Raw genomic sequence first — 21,921 nt, forward strand, 5'->3', positions numbered from 1 at the left:
GGCTGCCCTGAATTTCTACGGATTGAGTTCAATTAATTATCCATCAGGAAATCTCCATTTTATACAACTACTCTTTAACCTGTAATAGCATCGATGTTTCAAATTGTCAAATATATACTATATGCCTTCGGAATTTAGATGACTGCTTACATTTTGAGAAGAGCCTCAAATTACATACCGTTGAAATTCTCTACATATACCCAAGTATACAAATGCAAAATAAAACTATTATTACTTCAACAGGGGCAGGACAGGACCTTTCTCTTTTTGGGAGAGTTCGTACATCTTTGATCTTTTTACCCATAAAATTCATTCAAACGGTAGACAAATTGAACTACCAACTATAAATTTACCACCACCCATAAACTACCCTTGGGCCACCTAAAACTCTTCTTGAAAGACCTTCACTTTCCCTTCAACTGTGTAAACCTTATAGCTATCTATCCTCTGCAACTAGCTATCATTTAAACTCCAGCTCTTCGAAGAATACGCATTTGATCATGGGTGTAATAAAAGTCCAATCACTTATTCACATGTTTAATTAAACTTTTATTTATGCTAAATATTATAAGAATTTGATGTTAGATTATTGAAACTAAAGTTCAATACTTGAGGTAATACACTGCAGCAACAGGATCAAGTTCCACCAGGCAGGCACCGGGTTGTTATAATAACTAGTTTAATCTGCTTTCCCTTTGCGATTCATCAAATCGTGGTAGCATAAAAGCACGCACATTGGCTGACCAAGAATATGCAGAAAATGATCCAGAAAATCATATTGCCCACCTGAAATTGAAAAGAAAAAAAAATATGAGTGATCATATGACAATAGACAAGCATTAGCATACCACAAAAGCCGGGACAGAGACAGTGTTACCATTACCTCATATCATTAGGCAATACAAATAAAGAGCATACCATCGAGCTTCTAAACTTGTTTTGCAGAGAATTTGTGACCAAGACCAAGGGAACCTGACAAGAATTTTGGAAGAAAAGGAGAACAGATAAATTCATGAATCTCATGTCTGATATCAGTTCTTGTTCTACTAGTACTGGTGCATATTACATAAAAGTGCCAAGTGATTATTGATCCTCATTTTGCTATATTAATGTACCAGGAACAGGAAATGTGCTTACCTGAAACATGATGCCAATAAAAAACCCATAACTTAAATTCGTGGCAAGCAACAGCAATACAGAGCTGTACTAGAGTAAACAGAATTATGAAACAATAGAAGCAAAATCAATGTGGCAAAATATATTTATAGGATGATGAAGGAATTTGGAAAAAAAAAAAAAAAAGCATGCCATGATCATGATGACTCCAACGACGACGTTCCCTTGTACGCAAAAGCAGCCCAGTAGCCCAAGATTTATTTGGGTTTGGGCTCAATTGGAGTTGAAACGCTGCCGTTTAGTTGGTTAACAAAAAATTCAACTGTTTTCTTCAGTCACTGTTACAACCGAAGTGAGTGTCGGCATCTCCAAAGCCGCTCTGTTGAAGAAAACCCTATAAAGGTTCTCCCTTTGCCTAATAAAATCCAAACAAGAACTAAACTTTCTATTGCTTTGGGCTTTGGAGATCTGATTTTGGATTTCCCATCTCAAAGTCTGCCTCCAAAATCTCTCAACATTCCCCAAATTCAAAATCTGCTAAAGTTTTGTCCTTTGAAATCGAGTAAGTTACTTATTTCTCATAATCTTTTAAACTTAATCTCGCTGATCTATTAACTCATTATATCATCTTTCAATATTTTTGATGTCTTTTTGGGAAAAAAAACAGTTTTTTTCAATTGATTCAGGTATATTTTGAGAAAATAGTCGAGATATTCAAATAATCTTCTGGGTGTATGATATTAATTGATTGCCTGAAATGAGTGACAATAATTAACCTCCTGGCTCACCCAAAGAAAACCCAGATCAGAATTCTAAAGCAAACCCTTTGCCTAAAGATGGTAGCTCACTCGAAACCGCAGTTCGAAGATTTCAGGATTCAATGTCCTTAGCAAAGAGACACAAGTTTTGGGAAACTCAGCCTGTTGGTCAATTTAGGGATGTTGGGGACACAAGTTTGCCCGAGGGCCCAATCGAGCCCCCGACCCCATTGTCTGAAGTCAAACAGGAACCTTATAACCTTCCCAGTGCGTATGAATGGATCACATGTGATATGGATACGGAAGAGACATGTACCGAGGTACAATCTTTTGAAGAACAATTATGTCGGGGATGATGAGAATATGTTTAGGTTCAATTATTCCAAGGAGTTTCTTAGGTGGGCATTGCGCCCTCCTGGATATTACAAGAGCTGGCATATTGGGGTCCGTGCTAAGGCTTCGAAGAAGCTTGTTGCTTTCATTACTGGTGTTCCTGCGAGAATAAGGGTGCGTGATGAAGTTGTGAAGATGGCAGAGATCAATTCTTGTGCGTTCATAAGAAGCTGAGATCAAAGAGACTTGCTCCCGTGATGATTAAGGAGGTTCTAGGAGAGTTCATTTGGAGAATATTTGGCAGGCAGCTTATACAGCTGGAATTGTTCTTCCAACACCAATTACTGGTTGCCAGTATTGGCATAGGTCATTGAACCCCAAGAAGCTTATTGATGTTGGCTTTTCTAGGCTTGGAGCTAGGGTGACAATGAGCCGAACCATTAAACTCTACAAATTGCCTTTTTCTCCCGCGACCCCTGGATTCAGGAAGATGGGACTTCATGATGTCCCTGCTGTTACTGGGTTGCTTAGAAACTACTAGAGCCAGTTTGTTGTTTCTCCAGATTTTGATGAGAATGATGTGGAGCACTGGCTTCTTCCTACTGAGAATGTCGTGACACAGTTACTTGGTTGAGAGCCCAGAGACGCTTGAATAACTGACTTCTGCAGTTTCTACACACTACCCTCATCAATTCTTGGCAACCAGAACTATTCAATTTTGAAAGCTGCCTACTCTTACTATAATGTCTCCACCAAGACTCCACTGCTTCAGTTGATGAATGATGCACTTATTGTTGCTAAGCAAAAGGATTTTGACGTTTTCAACGCACTGGACGTCTTGCAAAATGAGTCTTTCCTTAAAGAATTGAAATTTGGACCAGGTGATGGACAACTTTACTACCAGTATAATTATCGGATACGAAATATCTTGAGACCATCGGAGCTTGGTCTTGTACTCTTATAGGTTGCTATGTTTCAGCTTTGGTCCAGCAGTTTTGTTTCGAAATTAGGTTTGGATTGTATCCAAGGATCCGGATTGGAGTGCACCCAACAGCGGCCTCTATTGTGTTCCCGAGCTTTAATTTTTTAGGCAAATATACTATTGATGACGACAATGCATATTGTTATATGGACGCCAATAATGTTCCAGATTTTGCATGTGGCTTATTTCTCAGTCTTTATAATGCTCTTGCAGTTTTTCATTTCTTTTTCTGCTTATTGTCTTTGTTTCTCACTTGATTAATTCCATTAAAGATTTAGCAACTATCCAGTCACTATAAAAAATTTATATAAGAATATACCACTTATAAGTGTAAATTTTATATAATTTTAAATTGTAATTCAATGATCAATGATCACAAGTAATATACATTCTTCTTTCTCGCATGCAAAAACCATTAATCATTAGTTTTTCGTACACGTATTATCGATTAGAATTCAAGTATAAAGGTTTATGGTTTCTTATCTTTTGTCCTCTCCAAAGGGAAACTGTGGATAGCTCACAGAAATGGGAAATGGGCCTTTCAGTTTTTGCTTGAAGGAATGGAGAGCGAATATTGAAGTTTCTGCTGCACTAACAAGTAGCAACAATATTCAAAATTAGTCAAGTCACATCCCAAGAGAAAGAAGAGAAAACACAATCAACAATATGTACATATTCTAATTCAAGGGGCCATCTCTTTTAAGTTAATCCACATATCCTATGCGATAACCAGAATTTCACCTCGAGAACCTGAAATAAATGACAAATGCGGATTTCGTAAGAAAGGCAACATAATGCTGAATAAAGGAAAAATATGAGCTCTAAATATGATGCATATTACATGTTTCAAAAATCTCTTCGGCCAACCGTAGCAGTGAATCCATATCTTCAGCCATTTTAGAGACTCTTTCTGCCTCTTTAACTGCTTCAGCTGCAACAAATGACTTATTTTCTGCTTCAGCAATCAGATAGGCAGCAGTTACTGAAGCATCTTCAACTGCATCACACGTTATACGACCACTGTTATGCGACTGCTTAAGCCGCATGCCTTTCTGTTTTGGTGTTGGTGTCTTCGTCCCAAATGTCTCATCTTTTCTAATCTTGTAGCGATTGTGCACCTGCATTTTTATGACAGATAAAGCAAAACAATTTTCAAATTTCAGATCTTCTTCTCAAATGAAAAGTGGATGAGTCCATGCTTTTTCAAAGTAAAGGTTCATAATTAAAATGTCTAACATGGCCAGAAATCACAAAAGGCAAGGAAATTTGTAATAAAACCAAAGAAACCCAATATTAGTGGAACTATTAACTCTTTATTTAAGTAACGTTTATTCTATCTTGAATTAAATATAACTCGGTAAATAAACGAAAACTGGTTATGCAGTTGTTTCCATCTGTTAGCACAAGAGACCGTCGCTTTTACCTTAGTGTCTTTTTGCTTATGACGGTTGCCAAAAGATTGATATTCACTTTGACTCCCATGATCTATTGTTCTTAAGTTCCTTGAAGTGGGGAAAATTTTGAATAAGAAGCATACTATATTGTAGGTATCCCTAAGTTCCTATCCATTTCTCCAGAGAATGATATGTTGAATACAGGGTAGTAGTGATCACACCTATATGTGGCTGGAATACTTATCAAATATAAAATTTTGCGTTAGAAGGCAACAAAGATATTCAGGAAAAGTTCTAAGCCGTCATACTTTGTTAAATGAATCATCTATAAGTCCATCAGAAGCTGATTTACTTGAAAGGTGTTGATTGGTGGTAACACTAATAAAAAAATCACATTTACGAAGGATAAGTGTTTTTATGATTTTAAAGAAGTTGTATCAGCAATTTGAGACCAGTTATATTTTCCTTCTATAGTTTTATTCCACTGAAGTTAAAGGAAAACATATAAAAGGCAATTTCAGCTCTTCTTCACAACTCATATCAGAAAATCATTTTAATCTCTAAATAGAAGTGCCAGGCTCATTGTGCAGCAAAGAAGCCCAAAGTCAGCTCCATAATTTGTCTCCCTTTAAATAGTACCTATACTAATCCTATATGAAGAACAATAATTTTATTGATAGTAGTCTAAATAACTTTAAAGTAAACATTTCAAAAAATAGTAGTAACTTTTATTTTCTTGGCCAAGCAAAAACTAGTAAATGTCAATGGATAAAATGAAGGATCACCTTTTCTAGTTTTCCTACTGCGACCAGCCTTTTCAACCTTGAACATAACTGCTTCTTAAAACTTTGAGATACCTCTTGCCTTTGCTGCATAATTTATTATTGAAAGAACGCACTCATGATTTTGATGATGTAAGCAAATAACCAATGAAAAATAAGTTACAATGCTAAGATACAGAGACCTCAAAATGGTAAAGGAGCAGCAATTCTGAATACCATATCTAAATATTCAAGGTCAAACATCATTTGGTATTTCTGTGTGTCTTAAATGAAGAATTGTAAAAGAAAAGGAAACAAATGGAGATACATGGAAGCCGTAGCTAGTTTTAGAAAATTTCAGGTTTGAAAAGCCTTTGGCAGCAAGCCTAGCATGCGCAGCACGACCTTAGGCCCAGACATAGTTTCCATAGAGGGAAAACTCCTCTACACGCACGCACCACAGATATCCACATGCATGGTCATCTAGATGCAGCTCTTTCTCAAATTCAGTCTTAGCATCAATAGTTAGATGTATGGTTTATTCAAAAACCAGTTCAACCACTATCATGATTAGAGACAATATCTCAAAACCAATCTGGACATATACAGGAAGCAGCAGCAAAAAAGACTTCAAGTCTACATATTCTTTTGGAAATGTTTCCTACTAACCAAACAGGTACTTTTCTCCAAAGAAATATAGATAAGCGTTCATGAAATGATGACGAAAAGAAAATTACATACTACCTCAATGTAGCTCACAATTGCTCCGTTATCTGATCCGTTTGGCTCTTTCAACGCTGATACAGCTTCGATAATCATTTCATTGTACCGGCTACATTTATGCAACAATGTCAAACATCACAGTACAAAAATGCTTATCACAAAGAAATTTGGGGAAGGGTGAAGAAGTAATTTACTGGCAAATAGAGGAGGTAAAATTTGCTTACTTTGGAGCAAAGCTTTTTGATGAATCATCAGTGACTGGTTTGGGTAATGCAATTCGCTTAACAGGAGCAGAGCTCTGCGGAGTTGAACCGTCGGAGCTTACTTTGGGCTTGGGCGTCCTTGATTTTTCCCGGGGACCATGGCCGCCGGGACCACCACTCAAATTTCGCCACTTGTCCTGTTTGAAACAGAGAAAAATTAGAGAAAGAAAATAGTAAAAAAAATAAAAAAAGATGGGGGAGGGGGTAAACCTTGAGATCAATGTTGGAGCGAGCGGAGAGGAAGGGGCTTAACTCAGGGTCTCTTTGGATTGATTTCCAATTCCCTTTGCCGTATTTGGCTACTCCCGCTCTCAATGCTTCTTCTTCTTCCGCTATCCACTTCTGTTTCGGGTTCCCCATCTCTCTGTCGCCCCCTCAAAGATGATGCCCAACCCCCTGTATGCTCCCACTAGCAGCCACCACTGCCGCCAGCGCTACTCTTTGCTGCTGTGGTTTTTTTTTTTTTTTCAGCTCCGAAAATCCTTCGAATGTTCAGGTCACGTGGCCGTCGACGGACACGTTATTTGCCTTTGTTTGTTGCACACTACGACATCGTTTTAATTTTGCGTCTTGTGAGAGCAGTTGTCCACCTGGAATTAAAACAGGATTACAAGTTTTTTTTTTTCTCATTTTGCTCATTAAATATAATTTATTATTGAATAAACAAACTATTTAATATTTTCACTAAAATTTGTCAACAAATTAAAAAAATGATCACATATATTATTATACATATATTTTAAAAGTTAAATAAATTAATATAATAAAAATACATAATAATATTTTAATTCCATTAAATTATGTGAGATATAATATTAATCTTTAAGATCATGACTAACGAGATATCGAGATTTTTAGATTAACACGTAATATGACGTCGTTTAAACTTAGCGGTTGCGATAGGGGTTAGCTTAGTGCAGAGAGTTGACAAATCCATAGCATCCACGTGGCAAAATATGACAGTTGAACATTTAAGCAGATTAAATGACACCAGACAAACTCTTTTCCTATCCCCTGAGCTTCCTTTAAGTCTTTGCCCAGCTCTCGGTTTATCAAAGTAGAGGAAAGGAAGGAAAGAAAAGAAAGAGAAAAAAAAAAAGGCACTTTCTTCTCAAAATCTGCACTTTGTTGCGTTTAGAAACGGCAATGGCTTGAAGAAAGGAGAGTTTTTTTTACATGCCTTTGTTTCTCTGTTTTTGTTACTTTTAAAGGTGATGGTAATGGAGTGTGTTGGAAGTCGGAACTTTGCGGCAATGGCGGTTTCTACATGCGCCACGTGGAGGTCTCGGAGGAGAAATCTGATGAGGACGAAAACCGCGTTGCGGAGTCATCATCGGTTTATCTCGTTTAAGGTGAGAGCTAGTGGAGCAGGGAGCGAGAGTTGCGTGGCGGTTAAGGAAGATTTCGCTGACGAAGAAGATTACATAAAAGCCGGTGGCTCTGAACTTCTCTTCGTTCAAATGCAACAGAACAAGGAAATGGATAAACAGTCAAAATTAGCGGATAAGGTTTTTTCTTTTTCCCTTTTTTAAGATTTCGATTTTCATTTGTTGAAAAAAAAAAAAAGAAAAAAAAGGGGGATATGGAGGCCCTACCGGTGGATAAAGCTGTGCCCTTTGAGCCACTAGAAATTACGGCCTTGTTTGGATTGTGTTTTTAATTGGCGACATGGAGATTGTGAAATAGTACTAGTAAATGAAATGCTTACGAACATTATGACATGTGAAAGTCACGTGCGTTTGGTTATTACTAAGTTTGCCTTTGCCTTCAATTTTGGTGGGAACTAAGAACTGAATGTTTGCTTTCTATTAGTGGGTTTACTGTTTTGTTTGAATATCCTTTTGAGTTCCTTTCTGGTAACACGTATTTTTTCGCAGTTACCGCCGATATCAATCGGGGATAACGTACTGGACCTGGTGGTTATTGGTTGTGGTCCAGCTGGCCTTGCTCTTGCTGCAGAGTCAGCTAAGTTGGGTTTAAATGTTGGACTCATTGGCCCTGATCTTCCTTTCACCAATAATTATGGAGTCTGGGAGGATGAGTTTAAAGGTATTAGTTCAATTTTTTTTTTAAAAATTCAAGCAAGTATTCATCATTTCTACAATGTGATTTATTTATCCATAATTTCTTATGAAAATTTTTAACTTGTATGCACTTTATGCGCTTGATGTTCATAACAATCACATAAACATGTAAATTAATCTAATGTCATTTCCAGATCTTGGACTAGAAAGGTGTATTGAGCATGTTTGGCAGGATACAATAGTATACCTTGATGATGATAAGCCCATTATGATTGGTCGTGCTTATGGGCGCGTTAGTCGACACTTGCTTCATGAGGAGTTGTTGAGGAGGTAGTCATAGTTCCTTGCCAATGATGTTTATGGCCATTTTTCTCAACGTCATTGTTTCTTCTGGATATCCTACCATCAATATTTAATTCCTATTGATTTCCCTAGGTGTGTTGAGTCAGGTGTAGTGTATCTCAGCTCAAAGGTTGAAACGATCATTGAAGGTACAGATGGCCATAGTCTTGTAGCCTGTGAAGACAATCGTGTCGTTCCTTGCAGGTAGGCTAATTTCTTTTTCCCCTACTGCCATTCCTAAATTTTGACCTTTTAGTATCACAGCTCTTTTCAAGCTCCTAATGTATTATTATAGGCTTGTTACTGTTGCTTCAGGAGCAGCTTCAGGTAAACTGTTGCAATATGAGGTAGGGGGTCCAAGGGTCTCTGTGCAAACAGCTTATGGTGTTGAGGTTGAGGTAGGAATGTATGATATGCGTGCCAGTATGCTACTTCAATTACAAATTTATTATACAGCTTCTAGTGTTGACTGTTGTCTGTATCAGTTATCGTTGCTCTATTGCAGCATGGCCTTCTCCTGCCGAATTGATTTGTACCAACTCTGTTTGGTACTTTTTTATCATGGCTTTTCTGTTCTTATTATAAGGGTGAAGCAATGGATTTTCAAATTTTGACTATCAGAAACAAAAAAAGTAGAAAGGCGAACACTTTCTTTTTCCTTCATCAATTATATAGGATGTTTATGCTCTCTCTCTCTCATTTTTTTTCAATGGGGGAGGGGGGAGGATGTGGAGGGGGTAAGTTTATACTCCAAAAAATTACCCTTTATGAGGTTGGATGGAGGAAAAAATTTTCTGAACTTGTTTGACGGTTGTTATAACTCTACTAGTTTTTTTTTTGTTATGCCAGGTGGAGAACAATCCTTATGACCCAAGCCTGATGGTTTTCATGGATTACAGAGACTATGCTAAACAAGAATTTCCATGTTTAGAAGCTCAGTATCCAACATTTCTTTATGCCATGCCAGTGTCATCAACAAGAGTTTTCTTTGAGGTTTGTGCCATGCAATTAATTTTGTTTATTGTTCAAGTTGTATGTCATGATTTCATGCAAATGATTTTGAAAGTTGCACTGCAGGAAACTTGTTTGGCTTCAAAAGATGCCATGCCTTTTGATTTGTTAAAGAAGAAGCTCGTGTCAAGGCTAGAGACCATGGGAATCCAGATTTCAAAAGTTTATGAAGAGGTAATCTGTGTAACCAAATTAAGATATTAGATCAATGGAATGTTCAACACATTCCATTACAATGGATAAGTAATACTATTTTTTATTGTTACTTAGCACCAAAACAGGGCTTCATGTCAATCAGCTCCTTGCCATTTTATAAACTAATGACAGTTGCCTTGTTCATTGATTGGATGAATTTATTTAATATCAATACTGCCATCTTTCAGCTTCCCAATAAACGTTTACATGGATATCAGGCCTTTTAGCCTTCCAGCATGATATTTGTTGTGTTTATTTTATTATTAATTTCCTTTTTTATTTTTAAATGGGTTTATAAAGTGAAACTTGTTTGAATTCTCCCAACATATATATTTTTTTGGTTTCACAATCAAATGACACCTTCTCTCCATGAGTTATGTTTTTTATTATTTCCTGATATATGATTATTTATTATTTGAGGGACAGCACCTTAAATTCATGGTTTCAGCTTCCTATTATAATAGTATAAAATCTCATATAACAGCTTAATACAACAGCACATCAAATTCAGAATTCAACTTTCTATCATCGTAGCATATAGTTTGCAATTGAGTTGGCTTTTGTTCATAATTGTGGTCAATGATGGAGTGCAAAGTCTAGTGGTTTAAATCCTAGCTCACAAAGAACTAATTCCTGTCTATGTTTTCACTTCTTAATGAGTAGATCTCATTTCATCCTGACATTTCCATGTTCCAATGTAATTCCAAATTTTGTTAGCAAGATGCTTTTTTCTTGGATTGTAAATATTAGTTCCAAAACCTTTTAATCTTATGCAGGAATGGTCTTATATTCCAGTTGGTGGTTCCTTACCAAACACAGAGCAGAAGAACCTTGCATTTGGTGCTGCTGCAAGCATGGTGCATCCAGCTACTGGTAAGAATTGGGCTAATAGATGTTTCCTTCAGTAATTTAAACTTGATATTGCCTGTCTAATCCTTTTTTAAACAGGTTATTCGGTTGTGAGATCATTGTCAGAAGCTCCAAATTATGCTTCTGTAATTGCAAATATCCTGAAGAAGGATCATTCCAAGGGCATGCTTAACAGTGTAAGAAATAATGGGAATATCTCAATGCAAGGTATGCTGTGTGATTTATCCTCTGAACGCTTTTTCAATGGTTAGTAACTAAGATCTTTCATCTTAAGCAAGACCATAGTAATAGCAATCAAAATTTAGTTTTTCATACAGATGATATGCTGCATATGGATGTATGCCTATGATTATATATGTGTACTAGATATTTGAATGGTTTTATTCTAGAGTATTATGCATTATTCTGGTTTACAAACATTATTAATTTTTCTTTGTAAATATTATTGTCAATTGTCATCCTTGATAAATGTTGCCTTTGTGATGTATTGTTTGTCTCTTGCTTGGTTGCATGTTTCTATTTGCTTAATTGTCCTTGAGGGTACTTGCATATTCATTTTGTGATGTGATGCTATGGTGCTCTATGTAATGTTTTAACTTTTAAGAACCCAATGTATGATATCACCTTCTGATGATGTGTTATTCTAATTGGATTCAGCTTGGAATACTCTTTGGCCACAAGAAAGGAAACGGCAGAGGTCATTCTTTCTCTTTGGGCTAGCTCTCATATTGCAATTGGATATTGAAGGCATTAGAACATTCTTCCACACATTCTTCCGATTGCCAAGTTGGTATGATTTAACCATTCCACATTTATTTATGTTGGTGCTTATTTATGAAGAAAACCACCCAAATCTTCTGTTTTTAAACTTGAAACAGAGAAACATAACTCCATTCGTGAATAAACAGAAAAAAACAAACAAATGCTTGAGTAGCCCGAGTTGCTTCAGCTTAAAATTTTAATTTTATAATAATTAATGGATATATTTTATTGCAGGATGTGGCAAGGATTTCTTGGTTCTACTCTTTCTTCTGCTGATCTCGTTCTGTTTGCCTTCTATATGTTTGTTTTAGCACCAAACGATATGAGAATGTGCCTTGTCAGGCACCTATTGTCAGATCCAACTGGAGCAACTATGATAAGAACATATCTCACAATCTAGATGGTATCTTTCGTATTTCTTCCCTTGTTTGATTCCATTTTAAATTGCCATTCAAGCAAATATTATGAGGAGCCTACCCACCTTGAAAATAACTAGGCATTTGTATATTCATACATTTGCATGTAATATATCTTCTTTTGTTAAAAACAGTGGATAGCATTTTTGTAATATCTAAGTGAAAATATATTAATGTTATGTACTTTTTTCTTGACCTAATAAACTTGAGTTGCAATTTCAATTTTCTTGTTCCCATCATTCTGCGACAAACCTTTGACAGATCTAAAATGATGAAATGGCAGTTTATGCTTTTGGATGTTGGATCGCTCCAAGGAATATGAATGTATTACAAGGAATCTCCAGAGATGATGGCTGGTGTGTAGGTGGCCAAATGCTGGTCTATACTGCATCCTTCAAGGTGACATTCTGTCCTGTCAGAATGGCAGAAAATGAAAAATAAAATAAAATAAAAACTTGAGCCTCTTTTGTACCCCTAAGACATCTGCTAATTCCACAGAAGCCCACAGTAATCCCAGGCCACAGGGTCTAATCCATAAATATTCTAGACTTAGAGGAGTTGTTCCCCTTCCACTCAAGTTAGTGATGAGTGGTGACATTTAATTTATTTATTAGCTTTTTAGTCCACAACTCCCGAGAATCTCGCAAGCTTTTCTTCATGCTTTTCAGCATTTGAATTAACTTAATCCATTATATGAACACCTTTCATGGGCATCGTGACTAGGCAGCAAGACAAACATTAACAATCAACTCAAAAGTCAAAGCAGGAAATAAATATAGAAAGAAATGCTTGAGATAATTGGAACAAGCAAATTAAAACTGTTCTTGTCACGAATCCTAGTTGGGTATTTGTTCTCATTAGCAACTAAACATGGGTTTTTCTTTTTTTTTTTTTAATACAAAAATAATTCTTGGCTCCTTTCCTTTACATTGTGATTTAGGCCCCATTGAGCACTCTCCCTTCCCAGTACCGTTCTGAATTTCTAATTCATCCGTCACTGGACAAATGGTATTTTTCCAAATTTGTGGGGATATTATGTCCCCAAAGGACAAAGTTTACCACTCATGGATATGGCTCAAAGTCCACAAGCACTCTTTCCCTTCTGGAATCAGAGATGTCCTCCTTGAGCCAAGGACCCATGGTTAGTTAATAGTTAAGACACAGCAGTTTGCTGCTGGAGCCTGGAAAGGCAGCCATAGATTTCATTTAAGCAAGATTACATTCAAATCATCGAATGCTACTTAAGTTCCAGCCTTCACTTTGTTAACCTCACATCAGTATTTAGGACATCAGAATCTACTATATGTTTGGGAATTGTGTTGAAAAGAAATCTAGTCTGCTTTCTCGATATAACCATCACTCTGCATATATCAGAAATGGTAAAGACTTTCTAATCACTAACTACCAATGTCAGTAAGATTAAGATCACATCGAAGAGACAGTTCTGACAGCATCAAACACTAAAAAAAAGTGGCATCCTTCCCACTGATCAAGATTGTGTTGGGCATTGTCATTAGGAGCAAATATGAGATTCTAGCATGTTTGAAAAATGCTTTATCTTTAGCTAATAGGAATGAATAAAAGTTTAACTTAGACGATTCATACGACCACATAACATCCATTAAATCTGAAGTTTAAATCTCCAACACTTCAATATCTTTCTCTATTCTAACACGATTATAAAAAAAAATAAATAGCATGAATGGCACTTGAAAGAGAATGTAATAAAGGCTTGATATCACTTGGCATGATTACCAAATTCAATGGTTCTTAGGACCCAGAATTTTGTTTAATTAACATAAAGCATATATACTTTATGCTACTTTTATGCATTATAAATCATGGGTAAGCTTAAATTAGTGTATATTATTTGAGTACTTGGATTTTGGCAAGCTCACATTGGTTGATCCCTTTGTAGAGGGATATGAAAACTTTTTATTTTCCCATTATTCTTCTTCAACTTCTTTATACTCAATAAAGACAGCCATTACTCAAACCATATTCCTTAATATGTGGTTTTAACAAATGATCAACGATTATAAAAACCCATGTCTAAATTTTTATTGATTAATTTGATTTAATAAAATGATATTTTGATTGACTTTAAGGTGTCCAATTATCATTCAAAATCTTCTCAATTCGTTGTCATTCAAAATTGTATTAAATTTGAAAGCAATAAGTTGATTAATTAACAAAAAGAAGAAGAATATTATCATTGATCACATTTACACCAAGATAATTAATAATAAGTTGAGGATATAGTGCACTAAATTGTGCTTGAATTGGGATACATATCTCCAAAAAATAAAAAAAAATCACAACTCAAATCCAAATTCATATAAAAAATGATATTTAATAAATTTAAAATTTAAATCTCCATCCCTTAAGACCAATAAGAGGTAATACAAGAATATTTACATGCTGTCCATCAACTATGCCTTTCTCAAGCCAACATTTTCGCTTTCACTTCGTCTACTCCTGTTCATGCGGGTGCTTCTCTATAAAGTGGAATACTCCCTTACTAATGTATAAAAACCTATAACTTTTTTTATTATTATTATTTTCAAGTTTTTTGAAAAAAAAAATTACCGTAATAACCTGCCACATGGAATAATTGTACTACCTGAAACAGATAAAAAAAAAAAGTTGTACAGTATGTTGTATAAAATCAAAAGTATGCAAAAGTTAAAATTTGTATAGTTATTATCATGTTTAATTTCAGCCCTAAAATTAGAATTTAGTCGATTTGCAAGTGATACTACTAATAAAATGACTAGCTCGGCCTCTGCCGCCCCGCATGCTTGCCAATGGCCTTTGGCTTTAGCCTGTTCATTGAAAAAGTTCGAGTGCCTTTTCTTTTCTATTCTATAAAGTTTCCAGATGGCATTCAAAGTATTAATATTCTTTGTTGGCACCATGTAAAACCCTAAACCATAGAAACTAAGAAAAAGAGAACAAAGACAAATGAAAAAACAAAAACAAAAAAATTTCTGGAAAGGATTTTTCTTTGTTCATAGATTCAACAAGCAAGAGACTTGTGATGTCATCAGCATCAGTTCTTCAGTTTTTCACCTTCTATAAAAGGCCTATAGCCTCTCATCATTTCTCCACTCAAAGAAACAAAGATTTCTTTGCTTGTGCAATACTAAATTAGAGCTTTAGGATGAAGCAAGATCTTTGTAACTGGTCGTTTTGATCTAGATCAGCTTGTCGTGTTGGAAATTGTTTATGAAGGTAATTTGACAGGAAGGTGACAGAAGAGAGTGAGCACACAGGGTTCCTTCTTGCATAACATGCCCATGCTTGAGACTTTATGTGCTTACTCTCTTTCTGTCGCCCACCTCTTTCTCTCCAGTTATTAATTTTAAGTGCATCAACTTGTTGATTAATTTCTATTTATAAAGATTTTTTTTGGAAAGATAATTTTTTTCCTGAAATTAAGATTCTTGCAGCATAAAAAACAGTAATTCTTTGGTTCAGAAACATTCATGTGTCAATGGTAGATAGATAACTTGTGCCTTCATTTTCATGGTTCCTGACTATTATCAAATTAAATCTTTCATTTTTTTATAAATGTTTAGATAATAGTATAACCAGTTTCATGGTTCAGCAAAGCTTCTTGGTATATATCCAATCAGAACGAGGCAACGTAGACACTTCTGATAAGCTTGATACCCTTTGTATATACCTCCATGAAGGCACACACTCTCTACACTATTATTTTTCCTTTTCTCGATACTTTATTTCACTATTCATTTGCGAAATATTAACTTGATCATTGGAACACGTCTAGAATACCAAATCTAACATTCATCGAGTCTGTTTTGCATGTTTCTCGGCCGAACAACACCATATATTATTAAAATAGATTTTAAATACTCAAATTCAATAAAAAATTTAATTTTTTTATCCGAATGAGGATGATGATGAGTATTATATTGTGAAAATGATAGTTAAGATAAATATGATTTTAAATTTTTTATTAAATATGAAGATAGAGACGAATAATATAATAACGTATTCATACTCTAAATCTATATTTATATATATATATTTAGTAAATAAAATTTTTTATTAGATAATATAAACTATTATTTTAAATTAATTAAAACTAATATATTTCTATTTAAAATAAATGTTATTATATTTATAAAAAAATTAAAAAAATAAGCAAGATAAAATTTTTTAAAAAATAGTAAAAAATACATTTTTTATTTTTATTTTTTATAAAATGTTATGGGTACGGGATTACCAATACCTCTTAAATACTTACGAAAATGAAAATAAATTTAAAATATCCATTAAATAGGGTATGAAAATAGATATACCATAAAAATTCAAGAATGAAAATGAAAAATATTCTACCTTTCCCATATCTTATACATTAACATTCCTAATATTAATCTCAAAAACACTAATTCCCTATTTCTACATTAAGTGGAGAATTATATATATTTTTTATTTTCCTTTGTTCTCTTTTATGAAGGGCCAATTTTAAAAGTGGGGAGGTTGAAGCTTGGAATTTGAAGTTCAAAAAGGTTAATCACAATCCCACAACCAAATTAGCTAATATGCATATATATATATATATATATATGTAATGTTAATTTATGAGGTGCAAGCAATCAAGCTTCAAATAGTAACTTTTTTGTGTGGTTAAAATCAGTACTTTTAGATAATGTTTCAAACACATAAATTGTACACATGTATTTTTTGTCAAATTTTATTATTTTAATTTAATCTTTGCTTTTGTCAAATTCTATGTGTATGAAATTTAGATAATTGTTATATGCATATAATTTTTCTCTTAATGTATTGGGAATTGATGAATTTGACATGGAGCATGAGAAATAGTATGAAATATGTGTTCTTTTTTAATCTAAAGTTTAACTCACTTGATTATATAATCATTTTTAAAATATAATATTTAATAAATTTTAAATTTAAATTTCAATAAATGTAACCTTTTTTTTTTAATCTCAAACTACGACCTCTTATGTAAATTTTTTTAATCCCAAACTATAACCTCTTATGTAAAATAATAAAAATAAAATTGTGTTCTTTTTTATTTGGATGGTCAAGAATCGCCCATTAGTTGGGCCATGGTACACTCCCATCTTACCTGGGTTGGAAGAACTAGTTTTGGGCTACGGCTTGGTCTTGTGAGATTGGGCACCCCAACTTACAGGATCTCGGCTCAGAACTCTGAGGTTGGATTTCAGTAATCGAGTGAGGCAATTAGGTTGGGCCGTTCTTTGATATTATTCTATGGAGCCAGGTTGGATCTTGGTAGTCTATTAAACGTTAACTAATTTCTTATCTTTATCTTTTTTTTCATCCAAACCTGAATGCTAGTCCATTGTTAAAACTTAGAAATAGAGAGAAATGAAGCAGATGGATCTAAAACTGTATGGGAAATTCTTGATGGTGTATTTTTGAGAAATGGCTCTAAAACTGTACCATTCATCTGCAAATCCGAAAACAAAGAAAGGGAAGAAAAGGGTGTTAAAAGAACCGGCAGATAACCTAACAAAAAGCTTTCATCCAATTCAACATGGTTTCAGCCAAATCTTAATCATTTGCCTGACTACAAAATTGAGTTCAATGATAAAATTTTTGTGCAAGTCTCTTTGTTAGCTGATGTACGTTACAGAGAGTTGCTGCAGAGGGACTAAGAAGAAGAGAGGCCGTGGCTTCACTCTAATAAGTTAATTAAACCATTCCCTAATTCTTGGCTTAGAAATTTCTCAGAGCCCAAACACGGCTTGAGAATTGGGATAATCCTGTAAGAAATAATAAGATATAAGTGAAATGTGTAAAATGACATTAATTATTGTGCATCTGAGAAAAACAAGACAAAAAGAACGAGAAAATTTTGAAAAAAAAAAAAAAAAAACAATGAATCTGATGTTGCGTCAGTGTCTGTGTTTTTCTTTACGTGGTGTGAACGCGGCAAGTCAACTGGCTTGTTCGTTGCAAAACCGAGTGGGAATTCAACGACCAATAAAGATGTCAAAATAAAAAAGTCCAAGCTCAAATGTGTGTGTGATGCACGGCTTTGATGTTACAGCTTGTTGTTCGTACAATGATTTCCCAATCAATGCGTTTATTGCTTAAGGTGCTGAATATTTTCAGGACTTTCCCATCTTCGCCAAGTACGACAAAAGCTGAAAACACTTTGTCGTCCTCATTTTCCACGCAATTAATGTAACTATAAAAAAAGAACAAAAAAAAAGTACGTCTGTCAAAGTAAATTAATGGGTGTTAATAAAATTTTTTTTAACAACTTGTTTATGATAATGTTCTATTTTTATTGGTTTATTAAATTTAATAAATAATTTTAAATAATATTTTTATATTTATTTATTAAATAAATTAAATATAAATAAAAATTTATTTGATTCATTTATATTAATAAATAAATTTATTTAAAATTTATTTAAATATTATTTATTTATTATTCGTTTGTTATTCGATTATAATAATGTTAATAAAATTATATTTATATTTTTTATTTTTATATTTATTTAGATTCGTTTATATTTGTTTATGATTCATTTATTTAAATTTATTTGATTATGATTTATTTATTATTCATGAATATATTCATTTATATATGTTTGTGAACATGTTTATTTAATAATTTTAAACGAATTTAGTTAACTTAATCGAATGAATATAAATTGAACGTAAATAACTTATTATTTAAATAAATCAATATAAATGAATAAAATAATTTTTTTAACAAACACAAACCAAACACGAATACCTTTAAAAATAAATAAAATAAATCACAAATATATGTTTGTTCGTTCATGTGTAATTCATTTTACAACCCTATACATAAATGAGAAAATCAAATTCTTTTTAACATAAATTTAAGCAGGAATATTGTATTTTATTTTATTTTTTAATTTTTTTATTTAGTAACAAGGCATTTTTTAATTTTACTTATACATCTTTTTTGCATAGGTCGAAGAAATATTATTTATGTCGAATTTAATGACTTCTTAATGAATTTAAACACAATAAAAGGAAAACACTCATTTTACTACTTGAGCAACTATCCGTTGATTAATTTTTCTTGTTACTACTTATACAAGTAATATTTGGGATTTTTAGGAAATAATATTTGGAAGATTTGATTGATTTTGTCTTGGCAAACTAAACAACCATGGGAGAGAAGGAAACAAGAGTTTTGGAATTAAACTCTGGCAAATTTATGTGCAAGTATGATTTTTAATTATTGGTCTCACAATTTTTTTCTTTAATTTATCCAATATCCTATTGTATTTTTTTTTCTTTTTTATGAAAACCATTATTTTAAGAACTAAGCAGTTAGGATATCTAGTCATGGATGGAGTAGGTGTAGGTTAATGTAATTATAATAAATTATTGATTCATTTACCAAAATGAACAACATTTTTGAGATTCGCTTTTCGCTTTTCGCTTGGTAAAATATTTTGAGAGATTCTTAATCCTGCAAAATCATCATAATTAATCAAGTTTGGTTCCAATCCATCTAAAGATATCAAACAAAATTTCAACATGTTTAGATAAATCAAATATAAAATGAAATCAAACCTAAAAAAATAATTTGAGATTTCAAAAATTTTAAAATCTCATCATTACCTCTAAACCAAAGCTTCTCAGCTCAATTTTTAACACTCCATTGACACAAATATATTAATACTTCTAACTCAAAGAAGATTTTCATTAATTGTTTCTTGTGCCAATATCTTAGTATGGATGATTACTGATTAAGTGATTGATTATTGTAATAATAACAAGAATGAATGCAAAAAAAAAAAGAGAGATAATTATTAGATCACTTTGCATAAATGATTGGATTTTCACTTTTAAGCTTCTTTGGAGAGTCCTATTGCAATCGAGGGAAACTTTTTTAATTTCTTAAGGACAAGTAGTTTCCTTTTTAAATGTTAACCTTACCCTTTTTAGTTAATTTTTTTTCTCAGCGAAATTTAGTTGCTTTTCTTTGCTATATTTAATAATTTATATAATATTTATTTTGTGTTAAATATAAAATTATTATAATAAAATTTGTATTAGTATATCAAATACAAAATATATTTTTTAATTTTTACTAAATTTATATATGATTTTATTAAAATTTTAAACATATCATTTTTATATTATTTTTATATTATATTTTGATTAAAATTATTAAATTTCATTTACTTTCATATTTAAATTGTTAACCTTTAGTTAATACCAAAAAAAAAAAAGATAACGACAAAAACTTATAATTAATTTTTATTTTTTTACCAAGAATCACTTTTTTTAATTTTATAACTTAATCATCATATGCATAAAATTTTATCCTCAATACTTTTTCATTTTTTACCCAGCAAAACCTATGAACCTTCTTACCGCCTTCCCCTTTTCCCAACGTGTTACCCCAAAAATCCCCCACAGAATTCATTAGAATCCACCACTCTTTACCAAAAAAGAAGAAAATAATAAAAATAAAGCAAATTTCCACCTCCGAGTGGCGTACTTTTTTTTCAACAAAAGCAAAATACAATCCACAGGAAAAAAGCAAAAGTCAAGTCCCCGTCAAAGCCCCACTCTTGTACCGCGTTCAGACCTACACTTTCCACGCGCTTCCTTAGTCCCTTCTACCTAACCGCGTTGGCTGATACGTATATAAATCACCAAATCCCTCCGTTCCCATCTCCAATTTCAAACAACCTTGCTTTCACATTTCCTCAGTCAAGCCATTCAATCAAAACTCAAAAGAAACCCAGTGTTGGTATCATGGAAATCGGTTCTTTCACATTTCTTTCTCCAGAAGATTTTTCTTTTAACAACAGTAGCAGCAGTTATTTCTCATGGTTTAAGGATTTGGAAAATGGGTTCAATGCGAACAGCCGGAAGAGGGGTAGAAAAGATACTGAGGAATCTTTAGTTGACGAAGAATTGCAGATGAGTGGGTTCAGAGATATACTTTCCTCGATTTTGTTGTTGGACGAGGAAGCAAAGGAAGAGCAACACCAATGGGTCGCTGACTCTGATCAAGAAAGGGCTTTCTTCGAAGCCAATTACAAGGAAAAAGTTCAAGAAATGAATTGCTATTTCGACCATCTCCAAAATCATTACTCTGAAATGGACGAGTTGGATAGTTACAGAAACAAACGCGCCCGTCAATCCAGTTCAGCAGTTGCTGCTGCCGCGGTGGCGGCGGTTTCAGCTGGTAATTCGGACAATATGGGTCCATCCGAATCGAGCAGCGGATTCGGACAGCAGAAGCGGTTATGGGTAAAAGATCGATCAAAGGACTGGTGGGATAAATGCAATCACCCGGATTTCCCCGATGAGGAGTTTAAACGCGCTTTTCGGATGAGTAAAGCCACGTTCTATATGGTCTGCGAGGAGTTGGAACCGGTGGTGATGAAAAAGAACACGATGCTTCGTGACGCCATCCCAGTTCGTCAGCGCGTGGCGGTTTGTATTTGGAGGTTGGCCACGGGTGAGCCACTTAGGATGGTATCGAAGCGATTCGGATTGGGGATTTCAACTTGTCATAAGCTGGTATTGGAGGTTTGCACAGCCATAAAATCCGTTTTGATGCCAAAATTTGTTCAATGGCCTGACGAGAACAAAATGAAGAGGATTAAACAGGAATTTGAGTCAATCACTGGCATTCCAAACGTGGGTGGTTCAATGTACACTACTCACGTTCCAATCGTTGCACCAAAAACCAACGTCGCGGCGTATTTCAATAAAAAACATACGGAGAGGAATCAGAAAACTTCATATTCCATTACCCTTCAAGGAGTTGTCGATGAAAAAGGAGTTTTCACTGATGTTTGCATCGGATGGCCTGGTTCGATGTCCGATGATCTAGTTCTGGAAAAGTCAGCCATTTCACAAAGAGCCACCAGGGGGCTTTTGAAGGATCTTTGGGTCGTAGGAAGCAAAGGGTATCCTTTAATGGACTGGGTTTTGGT

The 21,921-nt window shown here is 33.9% G+C and overlaps 2 protein-coding genes and 1 pseudogene across 2 annotated transcripts; 2 read left to right on the forward strand and 1 right to left on the reverse strand.

The window, feature by feature from the left end:
• The first annotated feature begins 1,731 nt into the window (after window positions 1–1,731).
• Window positions 1,732–3,408, forward strand: LOC111300370 (glycylpeptide N-tetradecanoyltransferase 1 pseudogene; annotated as a pseudogene).
• A 307-nt stretch (window positions 3,409–3,715) lies between these two features.
• LOC111300371 (telomere repeat-binding factor 4-like) lies at window positions 3,716–6,831 on the reverse strand. Its single transcript, XM_022896006.2, has 6 exons — window positions 6,541–6,831; window positions 6,292–6,467; window positions 6,089–6,176; window positions 5,369–5,452; window positions 4,031–4,307; window positions 3,716–3,939 (listed from the first exon to the last, which is right to left on the reverse strand). The coding sequence occupies exons 1-6, from the start codon at window positions 6,688–6,690 to the stop codon at window positions 3,908–3,910; spliced, it is 807 nt and encodes a 268-aa protein (XP_022751741.2). The 5' UTR covers window positions 6,691–6,831; the 3' UTR covers window positions 3,716–3,907.
• Window positions 6,832–7,342: 511 nt separating this feature from the next.
• Window positions 7,343–12,579, forward strand: LUT2 (Lycopene beta/epsilon cyclase protein). The gene is made up of 12 exons (XM_022896008.2): window positions 7,343–7,838; window positions 8,208–8,379; window positions 8,549–8,684; window positions 8,790–8,900; window positions 8,992–9,094; window positions 9,546–9,689; window positions 9,774–9,881; window positions 10,679–10,775; window positions 10,851–10,979; window positions 11,430–11,562; window positions 11,769–11,937; window positions 12,234–12,579. The coding sequence occupies exons 1-11, from the start codon at window positions 7,545–7,547 to the stop codon at window positions 11,932–11,934; spliced, it is 1,593 nt and encodes a 530-aa protein (XP_022751743.1). The 5' UTR covers window positions 7,343–7,544; the 3' UTR covers window positions 11,935–11,937; window positions 12,234–12,579.
• The last annotated feature ends 9,342 nt before the right edge of the window (window positions 12,580–21,921 follow it).

Source organism: Durio zibethinus, chromosome 18 (genome assembly GCF_047325235.1).
Source record: "Durio zibethinus cultivar Kanyao isolate XHJ-2024 chromosome 18, ASM4732523v1, whole genome shotgun sequence".
NCBI classification, from domain to species: domain Eukaryota; kingdom Viridiplantae; phylum Streptophyta; class Magnoliopsida; order Malvales; family Malvaceae; genus Durio; species Durio zibethinus.

Bases quoted from the DNA above. Each gene is read 5' to 3' on its own strand.
- LOC111300371 (XM_022896006.2), bottom strand. From the start codon at position 6,690: ATGGGGAACCCGAAACAGAAGTGGATAGCGGAAGAAGAAGAAGCATTG. The intron at 5,453-6,088 runs GTAGTATGTAAT...TAAATTATGCAG, and splicing joins CAATTGTGAGCTACATTGAG to CAAAGGCAAGAGGTATCTCA. The intron at 4,308-5,368 runs GTGATCCTTCAT...ATAAAAATGCAG, and splicing joins CAGTAGGAAAACTAGAAAAG to GTGCACAATCGCTACAAGAT.
- LUT2 (XM_022896008.2), top strand. From the start codon at position 7,545: ATGGTAATGGAGTGTGTTGGAAGTCGGAACTTTGCGGCAATGGCGGTT. The intron at 9,882-10,678 runs GTAATCTGTGTA...AATCTTATGCAG, and splicing joins TTTCAAAAGTTTATGAAGAG to GAATGGTCTTATATTCCAGT. The intron at 10,776-10,850 runs GTAAGAATTGGG...TTTTTTAAACAG, and splicing joins CATGGTGCATCCAGCTACTG to GTTATTCGGTTGTGAGATCA.